A 23,642-nucleotide genomic window follows, 5' to 3' on the forward strand; every position below is an offset into this window, starting at 1 on the left:
AAAACTTTTCAGGATTTCTCTCTTTATAGTGGACTTCTATGGTGCCCCCAAGTTTGAACTTCCAAAATACAGTTTAAATGCAGCTTTCAAAGGAATCTAAACGATCCCAGCCGAGGAAGAAGGGTCTTATCTAGCGAAACGATTTTGTTTTTCTCAATTTTTCTTTTTTTTACAATTTATATACTTTTTAACCTCAAATGCTCATCTTGTCTAGCTTTGTATTCCGGTTCAATTAGGGTATGTCGAAAAACTCTTATCTCATTTTCTCAACTTCAAAATCATCCTACATCATTGTTTTACCTATTTTTGGTAAAGGGCGATTGACTCACGATTGAAGGGCGATTGTTCACTTTGTAAACACTGGGTTGGTACTTCTGCAACGATATACAATCCTAAAAATAAAGTTGCTTCGCAATGCCATAGAAGAACCTTTTTTGTCTAAAAGGTTCCATAAAGAACCTTTAACATCTGAAGAACCTTTCTGGTTAACAAAAGGTTCTTTATGGCAAAAAAAAAAAAGGTTCTTCAGATCAAGGTTATTTTTGTAAACGAAAACTAAAACTTAGACGAAAACGATCGGAAAACATTATCATAAACTGAAATAAAATAAAAACGCCAAAACAAATGAAATACTAAAACAAAACGAATCTAACAAGCTTTATTGAAAAACTAACTGGAATAAAATAATAATTATCAAAAATAGGTCATCACTTCTGTAGTTGATTGCATTGTTTTGACACTAGGTGGAAACAAGTAACTGTTAAAAAATGTATTTGTCATTGAAGAGAGAGATTTATTAAAAAATTCAGATTCATCCAGTAATGAGTCATTTATTCATTTAAACCACTTTTTCATAAATTTAACATTAAAAATTGGTGTATTTAATATTATATTTTAAATACATATATTATGGATTAAACATTAAATAATAAATCTTAAAACACTTTTAAATAGACTGCAGCAATTGATATTTTGTCTCACATTATTTTGCTTAGTTTAGAGTTGCGGAAAAATCTTTTTCTTTTATGGCATCGCTGTGAAGAACCTTTTAAAGCACCTTTATTTTTAAGAGTGTAGGACGATTTTGAAGTTGGAGGAGAAAATGAGACGGGAGTTTTTCAACATACCCTAACTGTCTTGAACCAAAATGCACAGAGTTCACGCAGAGCTAGACAAGACCAGAAAATAACCAGTCGTTTCACTAGATAAGACCCTTCTTTTACCTTTTAGAGCCCTTTGAAGCTGCATTTTGGAAGTTCAAACTCATGGGCACCACAGAAGTCCACTATATGGAGAGAAATTCTGAAATGTTTTCCTCAAAAACACTATTTCTTTACCAGGGTTTCTGCGGGGCATTAAAAAGCATTAAAAGTCATTAAATTGATTTTGCGAAAATTAAGGCCTTAAATGGCATTAAAAAGCATTAATTGTTTTATACAGGCATTAAAACTTTAGATAGTGTTGAAGAAACAAATATTACCAATTTATCTTGAATATAGCCTGTATAATTAATAACTTTGATTCGCTGTCACGAAGTATGATAAACACAGAACCAGTTTGGGAATTGCTTCTGGCTGCTCCAAAATTGTGTGACAGACTTTTTCTAAGAAATTTTGAAATCTGCAAATAAACGCTGACATTTTAAGCTGTCTCCTGATCCAGTTCAGCAGAGTAATATATGTGACCCTGGACCACAAAACCAGTCATAAGGTTAAATTTTACAAAACTGAGGTATATACATCATATGAAAGCTCAATAAATAAGCTTTCTATTGATGTATAGTTTGTTAGGATAGGACAATATTTGGCCGAGAAACATCTATTTGAAAATCTCAAAAAAATCAAGAGAAAATCACCTTTAAAGTTGTCCAAATTAAGTTCTTAACAATGCATATAACTAATCAAAAATTACATTTTGATAGGTTTACAGTAGGAATTTTACAAAAAATCTTAATGTAACATGATCTTTACTTAATTTCCTAATGATTTTTGACATAAAAGAAAAATCAATAATTTTGACCCATTCAATGTATTTTTGGCTATTGCTACAAATATACCCCAGCGACTTAAGACTGGTTTTGTGGTCCAGAGTCACATATGTTCATTGTTGCCTCATTGTAAGACTGCATGAAAAAAATGTATTATAATATACACGCATTCTTACACAGGCGTGTTAGCGTATGGCATTAAAAATGTTAGAAATGGCATTAAAAAGGGCGTTAAAAGGCATTAAATAATATTTGAAAATCCTGCAGAAACCCTGTTTACGACTGATGAAAGAAAGACATGAACATCTTGGATGACAAGGGGGTGAATAAATTATCTGTGCATTTTTGTTCTGGAAGTAAACTGCTACTTTAGTTTGGTTCTCGATGCAAACCTGCACACAACATCCCAAACGTCAGGTTGTCGTGACTCTTTACCCACAGTTCAATGCTCTCGACCCCACAGCGCGCTGCTGTCGAGCACCTCTCAAGCGCTGCGTCTGCGGGAGGATTACTAGAGAGAGAGAAAGAGAGAAAAGACCTGTTGAATATGCGTCCCACCAGGTCCTGCCACCTTAATCTGCTTAAGCGCGGCAAATCCCTCCAGTCAGATTTTCACAGGGAGCCGGTTTCACTCCGTAACTGTTACCGTTAGGATCGCGGCGCTGGGCTGATCCACACGCTAGACCGCTGACTGACCTGATGGAGACCAGGGGTCATGGGTCCAACACAAACGGCCCGAAAACACTCTTATGCTCATCAAAGGTCCGTTTATTTGATAAAAATACAGAAAAAGATAATAGCATTGCAATTAGGGCTGGGCGATATGGCAAAAATGTAATCTCAATAATTTTTTCCCATATTTAACGATAACGATATATATTTCTATATAAGCTGTTGATGTTGCCAGCTTTAAAATAGTATCCCAACAATGACTAAAGCCACAAAAATTAAAGGGTTCATTAAATTACATTTTAAAGTATAGTTTATTAACAAAAACAGATTACAGATTTGGCCTTAAAACTTAAAACACCTTACTAAAATAAATTTAAAAAAATAAAAGTTGTGACAGAGTATGGTAAATGAGAGTAAATGTACAAAATGTAAACATAAAATGATTGTAAAAACATAATTTGTAACACAATTTGTTTATTTATTTATTATTATTAACACAATTGTTTATTTTCTCTATTATAGGTTGAACTATTTAAATTAGAGGCAACCACTGCATTTTGAAACAATCTACAGTATAAATAACAAAAAATTACGACACAGTTCTTTCTTAATCGTATTAAGTGAAGACAATTCAGCCAGAATCAAAGTAGGCTACTCTCTAAATATTCAAAGTGCAAATAGAGACCGAATATTTCAAGCATGATACACAACCTATTACAGCCTACATACTAATAACAGCCTAGATATGTCATGTAGCCTAATTTGCGTGCATTGGGGGGATTAAAATTGCTTTTGAATGCGCGTGCGTGTTTTGCTTTCGGTCTCAGTTTTAACAATCGCGCCAAACTCTCAGCTGAGCTGAGAGTCACTTTTCAGATAGCCAAACCACTTATATAACGGAATTCGTGCTACCTTTTTTGTCGACAATTTCAACATCTTTGGATAATAACTCGAGGTTAGATTCACTTTCGTCGCTGCTTCTTTTTTTTTTTTTTTTTTTGTCTGTCGTCGTGGTGTTAAGTTTGCTTTGCAAAGCGCGGTAGGAAATGAACTTTGTACTTTGACGTGCACACGCACGCTGCACGCTGATTGGCTGTTGTCGCATATTTCTGCTGTGTGATTGGCTCTTAGATTAATCCATATCGATCAAAAAATGTCTAGAGCTTATCATCGTTATTAACATAAATTTTATCGCGATTCGATACGATATCGTTTATCGGCCCAGCCCTAATTGCAATTAATATTTCTGTGATGCAAAGCTGAGTTTTCAGTATCATTACTCCAGTGTTCAGTATCACACGATCCTTCAGAAATCATTCTTATATGCTGATTTATTATCAATGTTGGCAACAGTTGTGCTGCTTAATATTTATGTGGAACCTGTCGTCCTTTTTTTCAGGGTTCTTTGATGAAGTTCAAAGTAGGGCTGGGCGATATGATGATATTTTCGTATATCGACGATGTCGATGTCAACAGTCAGGGTTCAGACGATTATCGATATTATCGAGGGGGGAAAAAAGATAAATGGTAAACCTTGTAAGTAGTTGCCAAAACATTTTACATAGCCCTATGTTACCATACAATTCTTTTTACATGCAAGAATGAAATATTTTTTTTTATAGTAGGATGGTTGGGAATCTGAAAAACTATCAAACAAATTTGATAAGAACAGAGTGAAAATTATTAGCCACAGCAAAGCCGATGTTAAGCAGAAACAAAGAAAAGTAAAAGCAGCCTGTAATAATTAAGGCCAAACTGAACATTGTGTGTGTTTGTGCATGTTGGCAATGTCGTCTCGGGGACATCCTTGCTGAATAAAAGTATTAATTTTTTTTTTAATGAAAGAAGAAAATAAAGATTACTGACCCCAAAGTTTGAACGTTAGTGTATATTTAATACTGGAGTAATGATGCTGAAAATTCAGGCTTGCGTCAAAGGAATAAATTCTGTTTTAAGTATATTTAAAAAGAAAACCACTATTTAAAATTGCAATAATATTTCACAATATTATTTTTTTTTCCAGTATTTTTAATCAAATAAACGCCACCTTGATGAGCAGAAAAGTCTTTAAAAAACATTTAAAATCTCACATTTTTGAATGGCAATGTATTTCATATATTCTTTGTAATATATTTTATATATACTTGGAATATTTATAATAATGATGATAATAATATTTATAAATATGGAGCTATATTCTTTTTATTTTCTATATATTTTATGTGTATTCTATATAATAGTTGATATTATATAGAATACACATGATGAATATACATAATGAATGAATATATATATCTATATCTATATATATATCTATCTATAGAGAGGGATATAGAGATGTAGATCAGGATATATATTTAATAAAACATGACCCAGACCTCATTAAAATAAAATGAAAAATCGTAAATAATCTAGAAAGCCTTCTCCCCTGTTTTCTCCATTGTGAGATTTATTTAGTTATTATTTTAACTATGCACGTTTCTACAGTTCATTGCATTGTATTACTTGCATTTAGCATCATTTTTCTCTGCTGTCAGCAACTTGTCAGAACAGACCTGTGACCCATTTTTGTAACCACAGGTTTTCTTTATTTCGGAGTCGTTTGTGTCGTGGACGATGTTCCCAAAGGGAGGTTTTCAAGATTCTGCTCACTTCCAGTGACAGTTTTGTCCTCAAATTATAGCTAAACACACATTCAGTCTCTGGAGTGTTTGTTTGTGCACTGAGCTTGTGGGAAAGACAATGGATAAAAAACCCAAGAAACACTTACTTTCTCTTTCTTTCATTCTTTCTTTCTTTCTTTCTTTCTTTCTTTCTTTCTTTCTTTCTTTCTTTCTTTCTTTCTTTCTTTCTTTCTTTCTTTCTTTCCTTCCTTCCGTCCTTTCTTCCTTTCTCTTTCTTTCCTCCTTTCCTTTTCTTTCTTTTTTCATCCCTTCCTTCCTTCCATCCTTCCTCTTTCCCTTCTTTCTTTCTTTCTTTCTTTCTTTCTTTCTTTCTTTCTTTCTTTCTTTCTTTCTTTCTTTCTTTCATTCGTCCGTCCTTTCTTTCTTCTTTCCTTCCTTGCTTTCTTTCTTTCCTTCTTTCATTCGTCCGTCCTTTCTTTCTTCTTTCCTTCCTTGCTTTCTTTCTTTCCTTCTTTCTTTATTTCCCTTTCTTTCTTTCTTTTCCTTTCTTTCCTTTTCTTTTTTCTTTCTTTTTCTTTCTTTCTTTTCCTTTCTTTCTTTCTTTCTTTCTTTCTTTCCCTCCCTTTCTCTTTCTTATCCTTCTTTCCTTTCTTTCTTTCTTTCTTTCTTTCTTTTCTTTTCTCTTTCTTTCTTTCCTTCCTCCTGTCCTTTCCTCCTTCCTTTCTTTCTTTTTCTTTCTTTCTTTCTTTCTTTCTTTCTTTCTTTCTTTCTTTCTTTCTTTCGTTCATTCGTCCGTCCGTCCGTCCGTCTTTTCTTTCTTCTTTCCTTCCTTGCTTCCTTTCTGTCTTTTCTCTTCTTTCTTTCCTTCTTTCTTTATTTCCCTTTCTTTCTTTCTTTCTTTTCCTTTCTTTTCTTTTCTTTCTTTCTTTCTTTCTTTTTTCTTTCTTTTTCTTTCTTTTTTTTCCTTTCTTTTCTTTCCTTTTCTTTCTTTCTTTCTTTCTTTCTTTCCCTCCCTTTCTCTTTCTTATCCTTCTTTCCTTTCTTTCTTTCTTTCTTTCTTTCTTTCTTTCTTTCTATTCTTCAAAATTATAAGGTTGTTATAGTTAACTAAAACCTGTGTGTTAACATGTTTTTTACTTTAAATAAGGTAAATGTTACTGAAATGATACTAAAATATAGTAACATAATAAGCACTGTAAAGTAACTGTGTTTTATCATTATTGGTTCCTGTGTGGTATACAGAAGCGAGACAAATCACTCTGCGCTTTGCGTTAAGCTCCTCTGCTCGGCATTGTGGGTGTCGTACCACCTGGAGACTGATTTCTGGACAGCACAGAGCCTGCGGACAATGCTTGCGTTGTTGCATGTGTTGAGAAACAGCCCAGTTTTGTCCTGCCTTGGTGTGATGCTGTACTCCAGCAAGAGATGTTCGACACCTTCGGAGAACAGCTGCCTTTCTCATCATTGTATGTGCAAATCAAGCATTCAGGAGCGATTTCAACTACTTCTTATATCAGAAGATTAGCCTCAGTCAAAACATTTGATAAGCTGCCACATGTTAATACTACTCATTAAACTAGATTTGAAACAGGTCAGTAGAGTTCATGCAGGTTTGTTGCGTTATCCGTCACATTTCTGTCTCTAGGCTCGGTTCACCTCCTGTCAGAGCAGAAATTGTGTTTTTATATGCAGGTGGCTGTCAGACGTTCACGTTGGCCTGTGACTGATGGCCTGACATATGTATGTGTGTCCTGTAGAGACTGAGACGGCTTTCTAGAGCTGCAGGTGAGCTCGCTCTGGCCTTTTGCCGTCAATAAATACAAACGAGCCTCTCGCGAAGGTTGTCGGACAGGGCCGCACCTCATAAATTCGCAAACACGTTTACAAATAAGAAAAGCGCACGCTTTTATCATGTTTGCATGTCTCCTTTGGCTCTGACATCAATCTACAGGACACTTGAAAGAGTCGTCAGTGCACGTCTGGATCAGAACATCCGCTTGCATTATTCCAGGCAAGTGTCAGCATGGTGGGATTGCGATTGCATCATGAGTCTGCGACCCAAACCTCCACATAATTACAGTCTGTGTGTGTTTTCCAGATGGAGGAAGAGTTTTTTTTAGCCAGTTGTGAAGTTTAAAGTTTGCTGTGTCACTGACTGACTTATAGAAACTTGTCTTTCTCATATCTAAATTTGTTAAACCGTTCTCCCAGAACAAAAATGTACAGATAATTTTCTCTCCTCCTTGTCATTCAGGATGTTCATGTCTTTCTTTCTTCAGTTGTAAAGAATTTTTTTTTTTTTTTTGAGGAAATAAAATCAGGAATGTTCTCCATATAGTGGACCTCTATGGTAGCCATAAGTTGAACTTTGAAAATGCAGTTTAAATGCAGCTTTAAAGGGCCCTAAACGAAAGGTCATAGGTTCGATTGAAAGGGAATGCATGAACTTAGTGTGTGCCCAACCAGTTTAACCAAAAATTAAAATGTACTCAATCTCAGGCTATCTAAGTTATAGATGAGTTTGTTTTTTCATCAGATTTAGAGAAATGTGTCATTCCATCACTTGCTCACCATTGGATCCTCTGCAGTGAATGGGTGCCGTCAGAATGAGAGTCCAGACAGCTGAAAAAAACATCACAATAATCCACAACTACACTCTTAAAAATAAAAGTGCTTTAAAAGGTTCTTTAAGCGATGCCATAGAAGAACCATTTTTGGGTCCACAAAGAACCATTCAGTCAAAGGTTCTTTAAAAAAACATCTCTTTCTTACCTTTTATAATCTGAAGAACCTTCTTTCGCCATAAAGAACCTTTTGTGAAACAGAAAGGTTCTTCAGATGTTACAGGTTCTTTATAGAACCATTTAGACAAAAAAGGTTCTTCTGTGGCATCGTAAAGCACCTTTATTTTTAGGAGTGTATTGCACACCACTGCAGTCCATCAGTTAACATTTTGAGAAGACAAAAGCTGAAACAAATCCATGATTACGATGTTTTTGACTAAAATACGAGTCCATAATTCATACTAACTCTTCCTCCAGTGAAAAAGTCCATCTTCTGTTGTCTCTCACATTAAAATCCAGCCACATATTTGTTTAGAGCTGTTTTGGCTTGTCAACAGTGCTTGATCAGTGCAGATTTCTCTCCTGATTCAGACCAGACCACTTTTTTTTACTGAAGGAAGCGTTATTATGGATTATAGACTTGCATTTTAGTTAAAAAAACCTCTTGATAATGGATTTGTTTCTTACAAATACACAGCTTTTGGCTTCTCAAGATGTTAACTCATGGACTGGTGTGGTGTGGATGCAGTGTGTTTTGTGATTGTGCACAAAAACACAACTCACTTTGCATCTTAAAGTCTATTCCTGTAATTCAAATAGTATAGCATGGAGCTAGCAATGCAAAGGCCATGGTTTCGATTCCCAGGGAATGCATGAACTTAGTAAAATGTTTGCTTTAAAGGAATAGTTCACTCAAAATGTCTCATTCCATCCCTTGCTCACCAATGGATTCTATGCAGTGAATGGGTGCCGTCAGAATGAGAGTCCAAACAGCTGATAAAAACATCACAATAATCCACAGCACTTCAGTCCATCAGTTAACATCTTGACAAGACAAAAGCTGAAACAAATCCATCATTAAGACGTTTATAACTTAAAATACAAGTCCATAAACCATAATAATGCTTCAGTGAAAATGTGGTCTGGAGAGAATCAGGAGAGAAATCTGCACAGATCAAGCATCGTTTACTAGCCAAAACCGCTCTAAACAAATATGTGGCTGGATTTTGATGTGAGAGACAACAGACTTGTAATTTTAGTTAAAAACTTCTTAATGATGTATTTGTTTCAGCTTTTGTCTTCTTAAGATGTTAACTGATGGACTGGAGTGGTGTGGATTACTGTAATGTTTTTATCAGCTGTTTGGACTCTCATTCTGACGGCACCCATTCACTGCAGAGGACCCATTGGTGAGCAAGTGATGGAATGACACATTTCTCCAAATCTGATAAAGAAACAAACTCATCTACATCTTGGATGAGCACATTTTGAATTTCTGGCTAAACTGTTCCTTTATATGCAATGCAAGTCACTTTGTCTGCCAAGTGCATAAATATGAAATGTACATGCAAACAAGTTTCCTTTTTAGCTGATGTCAGTTAATTTGCATTTCTTATTTTTGATACAATGAAAGTCAGTGGGGTTTAGTGTTGCTTGTCATTTCCCATTCTGGATTTTTTCCGTTGAATATCTAAGTTTACTTGGAAATATATTGCTGAGGTAAAACCATTTGCGAGTGTTACCAGAATAGAAATCCTTTCGATAAGATTTGTTTTGTTTTGTCTTACCAATTAGCGCTTTTCTGACTCTCAGAATTCTCAGAACTCATTAAATCAGACGTGATTGAAGTGGCCAGTGAGTTTATTTGTGCTCTGGTAGAGGAGATGTGAAAGTGATTAATTACAATTACTCATAATGTTTGAAGGACATAAGCTTAGAGATGTTGCTGTAGAAGTGCTTCACAGTGTCATCACTATGATGGCTTTCACGTAGTTCCTCAAAATGTTTTGTTAATGTTAACATTAATATTGCTCCTCAGCCTTTTTAGAGTCAAGTGCAGGATTTGTTCCTGTCAGTTTATGTTTATTAAAGTAGTAGTTGGTCACAAATAAATTGTGCTTAGGAGAGTGTGCAGTTATAATTTGTCCTTATTTTTGACCCTGGACTACAAAACCAGTCTTAAGCAGAACGGGTATATTTGTAGCAATAGCCAACAATACATTGTACAGGTCAAAATTACAGATTTTTCTTTTATGGCAAAAATCATTAGGATAATAAATAAAGATCATGCTCCATGAAGATATGTTGTAAGCTTTCTACCGTAAATGTACCAAAACTTAATTTTTGATTAGTAATATGCATTGCTAAGAACTTTATTTGCACAACTTTAAAGGTGATTTTCTCAATATTTTGATATTTTTGCCCCCTCAAATTCTAGATTTTCAAATAGTTGTATCTCGGCCAAATATTGTCCTATTCTAAAGCTTTCATATGATGTATGAATCTCAATTTCCAAAAAATTTAACCTTTTATGACTGGTTTTGTGGTCTAGGATCACGTTTAGTTTACATTTACCATTAGTGCATCACCCACCAGAATCAAATGGATTCAGACTTCACTGAGTTTAAAGGAATTCTTTGTTTTGTTTAGTTAACTAAAACCATAAAACATTTTTTTTCTTCAAATACAGTGAACTTTAACTAAAGTAATAAAATAAGCTTTTGTTATTTTCGCTAGTTTTGTTTTTCTTATTTTATTATTCTTTTAAAAATATTTTATTATTATTTCAGTTTTAGTTATTTTAGTACATGAAGATAAACTTCATAAAAATTAGAAATTAAACTTAATTTTTGATTAGTAATATGCATTGCTAAGAACTTCATTTGCACAACTTTAAAGGTGATTTTCTCAATATTTTGATATTTTTACACCCTTAGATTTGAGTTTTTAAAAATAGTTGTGTCTTGGACAAATATTGTTCTATCTTAAAGATTTCTTATGATGGTTTTGTAGTTTAGGGTCACATTTAGTTTACATTTATTACCGTTATTGCAGCTCTGCTTTAGTGCATCATGCTTTGTTTGGACAGTTTTTGATGGTTTTGGTATTGATTTTTTCTTCAGTATGTGGAAAAGCTACAAAACTTGAGCTGTGTTTTTGCAGGAGTGCTGTAAAGGTGACTTTACCGATTCCTCCAGCGTTATCTTACCTATATTCCCCAAGCTGGTCTTCAGTCTTCACCGCTGTTAAATTTCAGCCACACTGAGCCAAACCAGCATGAGGCACAAAAACAGAGCCGAGAAGAAACGACGGCCGCTCGTTTAACCAGAATGCATTTGTAAACTCTGTGACCTCGGCTGCAGGATCAAGTGTTTGAATGTTCTGTCTTTCCTGATATATGGGGAAAAAAATCATGGCTGTTTTCCCTCTGGCTGCGTGCGCCGCGCTCAAAGCCGTGGTTGTGCTGACATGTCTTGCGGACGGTACGGCAGCGATTGAACACGTCCAGATTGATGAGTTTTGTTTAAATTCCACACCGGAGGCTCATTAACTGCGTGCCACGCGTCAGACTTTCAGCCCAAACTGCATTTTTTTTGTAGGGCAGACATTTTTGACATTGCATAATAATAAACTGTGGTGAAGTGCATTGCTTTATTAAAAGAAGACGTTGCACAAAATTCCCACCAGAATCAAATGGATTTATACTTCAGAGTTTAAAGGAATTCTTTGTTTTGTGTCTTTGTTTCATGTCCTTGCCAGGGTTATTATAGTTAACTAAAACCATAAAACATTTTTCCAAACTTCAAAATAAGTGAACTTTCACTAAAATAAAATAATAATTGTTATTTTAGCTAGTTGCCAAAGCAAAAATGGTCATTTTCATTAAGTTTATCTTCATGTGCTAAAACTAAAACTGAAATAAAAACTAAATAATAATAAAATAAAAAAAGCACAAAACAAAATTACTAAAACTTGAACTAAAATGTAAATGCAAACAATGTAGTATAAATATAATATAAAATTTAGTGTTGTTAAATGAATAATCGCGATTAATCGCACAGTACACACACACACACACACACACACACGTATTAGGTAAACAAAAACTTTTATTTTGGATGTGATTAATCATTTGACAGCACTACTAAAAATACAAAGTAATTCAAAATAATAAAAACTATAATAGTATCTTAATGATATTAAAGTTGCACCAGCACATTGGTAATATATTTTGGGTTTAACTTTAAAGCCAGAAAAAATGCAAGTACACAAAGCAAGCGTAAATAATCGACCAACACATGATCTGTTTCTGAGTGAATGCTACCACACTGCAAAAAAATGCTTGCTTAGATTTTTCATCTTGTTTCCAGCCAAAATATCTAAAAATTCTTAAATCAAGGAGGATTTTCTAGACAAGTAAAATTTATTTTCTTTCTTTTATTTTCAGAAAAAAAAAACCAAGTTAAAATTAAGTGAGGTTTTGCTTAGAACAAGCAAATAATAATCTGCCAGTGGGGTAAGCAAAAAAAACTTATTTCAAACAGTAAACAAGATTATATTTCTTACCCCATTGGCAATTTATTTTGCTTGTTTCAAGCAAAAACACCTAATTTTAACTTGTTTTTTCTAAAAACAAGAAAATAATTTTTACTTGTCTAGAAAATCCTTCTTGATTTAAGAATTTTTTGATATTTTGGCTGGAAACAAGACAAAAAAATCTAAGTAAGAAAAGCATTTTTTGCAGTGCAGTCAGAATAATTAAGATTTAAAAAAATATTTTTTTTAAATATATAAGAAATCTCTTCTGCTCACCAAGGCTGATCAAAAATACAGTAAAATCAGTAATATTGTGAAATATTATTACAATTTCAAAAAACTATTTCCTATGTGATTATTTAATAAATTGCAATTTATTTCTGTGATCAAAGCTGAATTTGCAGCATCTCTTCAGAAATGATTCTTACTCTTAGCTGACATTAGCAGAAATGAAGCGGAGTGAACTATTGCAGAAAAAAAATTAATTGGAAAATTATTAGTTAATTTTAACAAACCTCATGACATTAGATTGAGCTGAATAAGCAAACCGAACATAAAAGCAAACCCGCTGTAACGCACCCATGTGGCAACTCCTAGAACGCAGCATTTATGTGTTACATATGTGTAACGTGAATAATTTCCGAACATAACGACATGTGAAATCGAGCTTGTGCTTCTCGGAGGCGTTCGGCCGTGTCGGGTGGTCTGGCGTGTCTGTGTTCTAAGCGTCCATCAAAATAATGTTCCACCGGAAACAGAAATCTCTCGACAGTCTCTGTGTGTTTCCAGCTGTGTTTGTCAGGCCGTTTTTCATGTCACACTGTCTGCGTTACAGTTCACACACCTGCGGCACGGCATTAAACAGCGTTCATACATCCTGAGAGACTAAACAACCATGCTGCCGTTCTTTTCATTGCCAGCGGTTTGGTGTTTTTGTTTGTGAGGAAACTAAGAAATAAAGTTCATTTTGTGCAGGGTTTGTGCTTTAGACATGCATTAGCTGGAAAAAGCTCAGAACTTGCAATCTTGCATTGACATGCATCACACATGTTTCCTTTAGAAATTAAAAACATTTTTATAGCTTGTGTGAAAGATGCCATGTGCACTGCAAAAAATGGCTTATCTTATTTAGTATATTTGTCTTGTTTCTAGTCAAAATATCTAAAAAAAAAAAAAAAAAATCTTAAATTAAGATGCATCTACTAGATAAGCAAAATGACAAGATTTTTAGTCATTTCCAGGGAGGGAAACTAAACTAAGTGCATTTTGCAACTAGTAAATGCATCTTAATTTAAGAATTTTCAGGTATTTTGACTAGAAGCAAGACAAAAATACATTTAAAAATAAAAGTATTATTTTATTAAGTATACTTAAGTAAAGTTCAAGTATATTTTTAAGTATACTTTATGTAGTAAGTATACAAATATCAGTGCACTAGTAGTATACTTTTAAGTGTACTATTTCAATACTCCTTGGGACTAAATTGGCTCACTTTCTAGTATATAAAGCATACTTTTAAGTATACTTTAAGCATAACATTAGTTATACTTAGTTAACATCGGTTTCCATTTTGTACAAGTATACTAAAAGTGAACTTGTAAGTATACTGATAGTTTACTGATTAAATGCTTTTTTATCCTTTTTTAGTTCACTTTGAAGTATAGTCTAAGTACACTACTAGTTTAGTAGTTGTATACTGCAAGTATACTCGTAAGTTTTCTTTAAGTGAACTTTACATCATATTTTAAGTATACGACTGTGTCCCTATTTAGGTATTAATGTGTATATATTTTGTTAAATGAATATCTGAACATACAAAACATGGTTTTGATGCTGTTTTATGTCTTAGATTAAATGAGGAAGCATCTGTTGTTTCGGTTTCTTCTTCACTTGTGGTTTAAGTTCTGTACAGAAGATATGTAACAGCGCCCCTAGTGTATAACAATGAAAACACGGATTCTCAGAGCACAAGAATAGCTCAAATATATGATTTTTCTAAGTATAAGTCAAGTATTCTTAAATGTCATTTTAAGTGTATTTCTGAGAAGTAAAAGAAGTATACTAATAGCACATTTGAATAAACTTCTTTTTTTCGTAAGGGTTGTCATTGTGTTTACATGATACTCCAAGTTACTTCAAAGAATACCATGGTATTACTATAGTGCTGTTTGGTCAGTGCAAGTTTGTTCCTGGGGCATTTGCACTAGTGAGCAGTTTGCATTTCTTTGGTGATGGTTGACAGCTGTGTTTTGTCTAGTTTGTTCTTTAAATGTGAATGATTCATCATAACCCCAAACCACAGACCCAACGCTCCAGAAAAAACATCAAAATATGAGCTGTAATTAAAAACAATAAAAACACTTGTGTTACTTAAACGGTACTAAATTAAAAATGACTGGAATAACTCAAATTAAACATGAAATAAAATGAATAAAACCTCTATGGACATATTTTTAAAAAGTGCTAAAACTGACAAAAACACACATTTAAATTGCTTAAACGTTTACTAAAATTAAACTGCAAATACAAAAAAAAACTGATTGAAAATATGAATAGAAACTACAATAGTATCTCAATTATAATAAAATAACATTGGCATTAGTGTTTAATAAAAATCTGAAATATGAATTATTTATTTATTTATTTGTGTATTTCCATTTGCCTTCTTTATTCCCTTTTTTTTCCCCAGGCAAGTGTTTTGCTGTTTGTTTGCTATTATCACTATATAAACGACTGCAATTTTTTTTATTATTTATTCTTTAATTAAAAAAACAACAACTCAGACTCAGTAGTAAAATGGTTTTTGAATTGTTTCAATTTATACTTCTTCAGTGAGTTCTGAAAAAGTTTTATTTTCAGTAGATTTATATTAAGATTCTTAAGAGTCTTTTATTCATCAGATCCTTCTTTTCTGTGTTCACAGGTTGATGAAATCTATCATGATGAGTCTCTAGGAACCAACATCAACATTGTGCTGGTCCGAATGATCCTGGTGGGATATCGTCAGGTGAGTGTTGAGCAAAAACCTTTGTTTAAATAGATAATTTCACTAGAGACAGAAACCACTTCATCAGGGAAACGCAAAAGTTTTGCAAGTGAACACAGAGTTTCTTGGGGAACAGTTTTGTAAGTCAAACCAAAAATGTGAATGTCAGCACAATACTTATTGGGGAAGTGAACCCAAAAGATTGAAATGTCAATATGCCAAGTTAGTTGGGGAAATGCAAAAGTTTTGTAAATCAAACCAAAAAATGTATATGTTAATGCAATGTTTATTAGGGAAATTAAGAAGTTTTGTAAGTGAACACAAAGTTTCTTTTATAAACCAAAAAATTATAGAAAATATATAATATAATATGTTGTAATATTAAATGATAATGTAGAATTTATGCAATGTAGAAATGCAAATATTTTGCAAGTAAACCTATAAGACTAAAATGTCAATGCAAAATTAATTGGGTAAATGTAGAAGTTTTGTAAGTCAAATAAAAAAAATAAATTATGTGAATGCAAAACATTAAAATGTCAATGCAAAATTAATTAGGTGAATGCAGAAATGTTGCAAGTAATGCAAACGTTTTGTGAGTGTAAAAGATTTGAATGTTTATGCAAAATGTATCAGGAAAACGCAAAAGTTTTGTAAAAAAAAAAAATAATAAATGTCAATGCAAAACTTATTGTGAAAATGCAAATATTTTTTTAAGTAAACCCTAAAAGATTGAAATGTCAATGCAAAATTAATTGGGGAAATGCAGAAGTTTTGTAAGTAATGCAAAAGATCTGTAAATCAAACCAAAAAATGTTTACGTTAATGCAATATTTATTAGGGAAATTAAAAAGTTTTGTAAGTGAACACAAAGTTTCTTTTGTAAACCAAAAAAAAAAATTGTTAATGTAGAATTTATGCAATGTAGAAATGCAAATATTTTGCAAGCAAACCTAAAAGACTAAAATGTCAATGCAAAATTAGTTGGGCAAATGTAGAAGTTTTGCAAGTCAAATAAAAAAAATTTATTTGAACACAAAACATTAAAATGTAAATGCAAAATTAATTGCGTGAATGCAGAAATGTTGTAAGTTGTGCAAAAGTTTTGTGAGTGTAAAAGATTTGAATGTTTATGCAAAATTTATCAGGAAAACACAAATGTTTTGTAAGTTAAAAAAAAAATGTTAATGTTAATGCAAAACTTATTGTGAAAATGAAAATATTTTTTTAAGTAAACCCTAAAAGATTGAAATGTCAATGCAAAATTAATTGGGGAAATGCAGAAGTTTTGTAAGTAATGCAAAAGATCTGTAAATCAAACCAAAAAATGTTTACGTTAATGCAATATTTATTAGGGAAATTCAAAAGTTTTGTAAGTGAACACAAAGTTTCTTTTGTAAACCAAAAAAAAAAATTGTTAATGTAGAATTTATGCAATGTAGAAATGCAAATATTTTGCAAGTAAACCTAAAAGACTAAAATGTCAATGCAAAATTAATTGGGCAAATGTAGAAGTTTTGTAAGTCAAATAAAAAAAATGTATGTGAACACAAAACATTAAATGTAAATGCAAAATTAATTGCGTGAATGCAGAAATGTTGTAAGTTGTGCAAAAGTTTTGTGAGTGTAAAAGATTTGAATGTTTATGCAAAATTTATCAGGAAAACGCAAATGTTTTGTAAGTAAAAAAAAAAAAAAATGTTAATGTTAATGCAAAACTTATTGTGAAAATGCAAATATTTTTTTAAGTAAACCAAAAGATTGAAATGTCAATGCAAAATTAATGGGGAAAATGCCAAAGCCAGACCAAAACTTTTTTATTTAATACAAAATTTATCAGGGAAGTGCAAATGTTTTGTAAGCGAATGCAGAAGTTTTGCAAGTGAATGCAGAAGTTTTGCAAGTGAATGCAAAAGATTTGAATGTTAATGCAAAATTTATCAAGAAAGTCCAAACATTTTGTTAGCAGCACAGAAGTTTTGTAAAGCAAAGGATGAACGCAAAATTTATAGGGGAAAATCCAATGTTTTGTAAGTGAACACAATAGATGTGAAAGTTAATGCACAATTTATCAGGAAAGTCAAAATGTTTTGCAAGTGAATGAAAGGTTTTTTGGGTGAACACAAAAGTTTTGTAAGTGAACACGATTTAAATGTTATTGCAAAAATGATCAGGTTAACACAGCAAAAACGTTTAAATGCATATTTTCACTAAAGACAGAAACCCCTCACCTGAGTTATTGTGAACAATAATAGTTTTTGTAGAGTAAAAAAAATCTGTTTAAATAATTGCAATTCATTTCAAAATAATAATGGAGCTGCTGGTCTGCTTATGCATTTGTTTATGAGCTGATGGATTGCCGGATCACTGGCAGCAGGTATTATATGTTTGTCACGCTCAGAGTCAGCAGACGAACTTTATTAAAGCTTAGTGTGAAAAAGAGAGGTTATTTGGCTAAAAACTTGCCATCTGGAAGACGTCACTGCTGTGGTGTTTGATCGGTAGCGGTGTGGGGATTTAATGAACCACCAGCTGGCAAACACACTCCAATATCAGAGAACAACTAAATAACCTGCGTTCACACCTGTTTGCGGCTGGAGACAGAACGAAAGACTAATAAAGAGAGACTGAGCTTGACAAACATTTCATATTCTATAAATAAAGTACACTTCATGGAGTTGTGATGGAGTTGGAATAACTTTATTAGCTTTTCACAGCATTAATAATGTCTAAAGATTTGCACGTCGTCCAGCGTGGTTCTCCTGTGAATGTAATTCAGTTTTGTTCAGAGTCTCTAAAGGGATATGGTGACGGAAACATTATGAGATTGAAAGAAATATTATATTTCAATGCATTGTGTTCAACCTTTATGTTCACTTTGCATGCTTCCTGTTTGCTAACAAAATGTGAATGCAAAGTCTTTATTGGGAATGTTGGAAAATGAAAGAGAAAGTGCAAAATATTTGAAAGTTAATGCAGAATTTATCAGGGAAATTCAAAAGTTTTGTAAGTGAACCCAAAACATTAAAATGTCAATGCAGAATTAATTGGGGTATGCAGAAATGTTGTACGTAATGCAAAAGTCAAACCCAAAAAATATATCAATGCAAAATGTATTGGGGGAATGCAGAAATTTCGTAAGTAACACAAAAGTTTTGTAAGTTAAAACAAACAAAACAAATAGGTTAATGCAAAATTGATCAGGGAAATGCAAATGTTTTGTAATTTAATGTGAAAGTTTTGCAAGTAAACAAAAGATTTGAATGTTAATGCAAAATGTTTTAAAGAAATGTGGTTGTTTTTTAAAAGAAACCACAAAAGTTTTGTAGGTCAACCCAAAAAATGTGCATATCAACGCAAAATGTATTGGGGAAATGCAAACATTTTGCAAGTGATCCCAGAAGATTGAAATGTCAATGCAAAATTAACTGGGGAAATGCAGAAATTTTATAGCGAACACAAAAGTTTTGTAAGTTAAAACAAAATAGGTCAATGCAAAAATAGAGAAATGCAAATGTTTTGCAATTTAATGTGAAAATTTTGCAAGTAAGCAAAAGATTTGAATGTTTTGAATGCAAAATGTATCAAAGAAATGCGGATGTTTTTTTAAGTGAACACAAAAGTTTTGTAAGTCAATCAAAAAATGTGCATATATCAACGCAAAATGTAATGGGGAAGTGCAAACATTTTGCAAGTGATCCCAACAGATTGAAATGTCAAAGCAAATTTAATTGGGGTAATGCAGAAATTTTGTAAGTAACACAAAAGTTTTTTAAGTTAAAGAAAAAAAATGAATGCAAAAATTATTAGGGAAATGCAAATGTTTTGTAATTTCATGCAAAAGTTCTGCAAGTAAACACAAAAGATTTGAATGTTAATGCACAATTTTTCAAATAAATGTGCATGTTTTGTAAGAAAACACAAAAGTTTTGTAAGTCGACCAAAAAAATGTGAATATCAATGCAAATGTATTGGGGAAATGCAAACATTTTGCAAGTGATCCCAAAAGATTGAAATGTCAATGCAAAATTATTTGGGGGAATGAAAATGTGAGCACAAGACATTAAAATGTCAAAGCAAAATTAATTGGGGGAATGCAGAAATGTTTCAAGCAATGCAAGTTTTGTAATTGAGTGCAAAAGATTTGAATGTTAATGCTAAATTTATCAGGGAAACACAAATGTTTTGCAAGTGAACACAAAGTTTCTTGGGGAACAGTTTTGTAAGTCAAACCAAAAATGTGAATGTCAGCACAAAACGCAAACATTTTGAAAGTGAACCCAAAAGATTGAAATGTCAATGCAAAATTAATTGGGTGAATGCAAAACTTTTGTAAATCAAACCAAAAAAATGTTTGTTAATGCAAGATTTATCAGGGAAATTATAAAGTTCTGTAAGTGAACACAAAGTTTCTTAGGGAAATGCAAAAGTTTTTTTTGCAATGTAGAAATGCAAACATTTTGCAAGTAAACCTAAAAGATTGAAATGTCAATGCAAAATTAATTGGGTGAATGTAGAAGTTTTGTAAGTCAAATCTTTTTTCTTATGTGAACACAAAGCAATAAAATGTCAATGCAAAATTAATTGGGTGAATGCAGAAATGTTGTAAGTAACGCTAAAGTTTTGTGAGTGCAAAAAATTTGAATGTTAATGCAAAATTTATCAGGGAATTAAAAAGTAAAAACAAAATTAAAACTTTGTTAATACAAAATTTATCAAAAAAAAGCAAATGATTTGTACGCGAATGCAGAAGTTTTGCAAGTGAATGCAAAAGATTTGAATGTTAATGCAAAATGTATTAAGAAAATGCAAACATTTTATAAGCAGCACAGAAGTGTTGTAAAGCAAAGGAAGAACTGTAAATGTTAACGCTAAATTTATTGGGGAAAAGCCAATGTTTTGTAAGTGAACACAATAAATGTGCAAGTGAATGAAAGGTTTTTTGGGTGAACACTTGATTTAAATGTTTTTGCAAAAAGTATCAGGTTAACACAGGCGTTTTGTAAGACAAAGCAAAAACTGATGTTAATGCAAAATTTATTGGCAGAATAAAAAGTTTTAAAAGTTAATGCAAAAGTGCACAAAGGATGTGAATGTGAACACAAAGTTTCATAACACACAAAGAACATAAAAGCATTGAAATATAATTTTTCTTTAATAGATATGTAAACAAACTTCGTGAACTGATACATTGAAAGGAAACGTTGATTTAAAAGAATGTTTGTTCCCATATGTGACCCTGGACCACAAAACCAGTCTTAAGTCGCTGGGGTATATTTGTAGCAATAGCCAAAAATACATTGCATGGGTCAAAATTTTTGATTTTTCTTTTATGCCAAAAATCATTAAGAAATTAAGTAAAGTTCATGACGATTCTTTGTAAAATTCCTACTGTAAACATATCAAAATGTAATTTTTGATTTGTAATATGCATTGTTAAGAACCTAATTTGGACAACTTTAAAGGTGATTTTCTCAGTCTTTTTGATTTTTTTGCATCCTCAGATTTCTGATTTCAAATAGATGTATCTCAGCCAAATATTGTCCTATCCTAACAAACCATATATCAATAGAAAGCTTATTTATTGAGCTTTCATATGATGTATAAATCTCAGTTTTGTCAAATTTAACCTTATGACTGGTTTTGTGGTCCAGGGTCACATATTGTGTATAACTATCAGCAAACCACCTACACAGCTCAATTTGAAGCTGTATTATTTTTAAAAGCACCAGAAAGGACTGTGGAGATGTACTGAGTTAAAAGTATTCATTTTCCCTTCAAGAAGTGAAGTAGAAAGTTTTCAGAAATCAAACTCTTTGTTTTTGTACATCCTTTGTATGTTTCCAGTGCTGTCAATCACACAAACCTTTTAAACTTTTAAGTGTGTTTCTGCCTTTAAGTGACTGTACAGTGTGTGTGTGTGTGTGTGTGTGTGTGTGTGTGTGTGTGTGTGTGTGTGTGTGTGTGTGTGTGTGTGTGTGTGTGTGTGTGTGTGTGTGTGTGTGTGTGTGTGTGTGTGTACCTGGTATTCACTATATTATGAGGACCAAATGTCCCCACAAGTATAATAATGCCAGTAAATTTCAACCTTGTGGTGACATTATTTTGGGTCCCCATGAGAAAACAAGCTTATAAATCATACAGAATGAAGTGTTCTGAAAAGCTAAAAACGTCTGTAGTTGTGTGTGAGGGGTAGGGTGTGTGCTGATGTCCTAAATCCCAGCAGGGATGAGTGTTTTCCGCTCTGAAGGATGAATGCTGACACCCTGCGCCAGCGCGAATCCAGCAACATAGCAATCCCACGCACATGTGGCCTCATTAGACACGAGACGCTGCATTAATTCATTACAGCAGACTGTTGTTCTGTACATGACAGTTTATGTATTCTTGTGCTAACTCTTTCATGTGAAATGTATGTTTAATTTTTAGTGCATCATTCAAGCAGATTGCAGTCGCAGTCACACGTCCTTCCTGCTCGCCTTCAGCACTTCTGGGATTGGCTGGAAGCTGCAAAAATAATAGTGACAAAGAATATTCTTTGAGTTTGACAACTGTCTGCTTCATTAATTGATTCATTTTCCAGCTGCTTTGCTTGTAAAGCTGTCGGGTCATTGTCCAGATGCAGATGCTGTCAGTCATTTTAGATGCATAATGAATACCTGAACTTGGAAATTAACAAAGTACTTGAAGCAGTGTGATGCAAGCAGGAAATAAATATTTAATAATATGAACCCTAATTAATTTTGTTTAAATTCATGATATATTTAATGCAGATTTTCTCTTAAATTGTTATGCTGATATTATAATGAAAAAAAAAAAACTGTTAAAAATGCAGTCTTAAAGAATTTTTACTAGTTGGCCTTAGTATATAAAAGCAGTATATGTAAGAAAAATTCAAATATTTTAATTGTATCCAAAATAAACAAATACATGAATGAAAAAGATTAAAGTTATTTAATTATTTACAATTATTTGAATTTTGAAAATGTTTTTGCAGTGTGAATTATTTGAATTTAACACTGGCTGCCACCCTGCTGTATATTATTTATCTTTTTTGGGGGGTTATTTTTAATCCCTGTAAACGTTCTTAAAATATATTCTTATATAGTATAAATTAAATTTATGCATACATCATATTATAATGTATTCTTTAATATTTATTAATATATATTATTATAATTAATTATATATTAATATTTTACCATTGGCTGCTACTTTGTAAAAAAAAACAAAAAAAAAAAAACGATTTTTTTATTTTATTTATCCTATTTTTTTATTTTAATACCCTTAAAATGTCTTAAAATATATCCTAAAATAGTGTTATTATATTATATTATATTATATTATATTATATTATATTATATTATATTATATTTAGTGCTTTGCAGCTATTAATCGCATACGAAATAAAATATATAACATATATAATAAATATATAATGATTTTTTATTTTATTTCACCTGTCTACAAATGATTATATATGTATGTAATGTATATATAAAAACAAACACATATAGTATATATTTAGAAAAGAATTACATGTATGTATATATATATATATATATATATATATATATATATATATATATATATATATTTATATTCATATATTTTAGATTTTATAAATATTAATATATAAATATTGAATATATAAACAATTATAATTATATATATTATTATATACAATTATATATGAACACATTTTTCATAAATATATATATGCATATTAAATTATGTACACAAAAACTTTTATTTTGGATGCGATTAATCATTTACTTAAGCACCTACTATATTATATTATACATGTAATAATATATAGTTTTAAATAATTATATATTAATAATTGAATGTATATTAAAAAAACACTGTTATCGTCAACTATTTATCCTATTATTTTATTTTAAAAACCCTCAAAATGTTTTAAAATATATAATTTTAAATAAGTGTATATTAATAATTTGAATGTATACTAAAAAAAACATTATCGACAATTATTTATCCTACTTTTTATTTGCAAACCCTTATAATGTCTTACAATATGTTTAATTTATTATATGTGACCCTGTACCACAAAACCTCTTAATTAGCATGGATATGTTTGTTGTAATAGCCAAAAATACATTGTAAGCGTCAAAATAATCTTTTTTTTTTTTTTTTTTTTTTTAATGCCAAAAATGATTAGGACATTAAGTAAAGATCATGTTCCATGAAGATATTTTGTAAATTTCCTACCATAAATGTATCAACTTAATTTCTGAATAATATTATGCATT

The 23,642-nt window shown here is 31.8% G+C and overlaps 1 protein-coding gene across 1 annotated transcript in view; it reads left to right on the forward strand.

Annotated features, from left to right (window-relative positions):
* adamts14 (ADAM metallopeptidase with thrombospondin type 1 motif, 14) overlaps window positions 1-23,642 on the forward strand; it is a 99,625-nt gene that overhangs the window by 37,140 nt on the left and 38,843 nt on the right. The window contains exon 5 of the mRNA XM_073827984.1: window positions 15,307-15,390. Within this exon, the coding sequence (XP_073684085.1) occupies window positions 15,307-15,390 (84 nt within the window). The remainder of the gene's footprint in view (window positions 1-15,306; window positions 15,391-23,642) is intronic.

Source organism: Garra rufa, chromosome 22 (genome assembly GCF_049309525.1).
Source record: "Garra rufa chromosome 22, GarRuf1.0, whole genome shotgun sequence".
Classification (NCBI taxonomy): domain Eukaryota; kingdom Metazoa; phylum Chordata; class Actinopteri; order Cypriniformes; family Cyprinidae; genus Garra; species Garra rufa.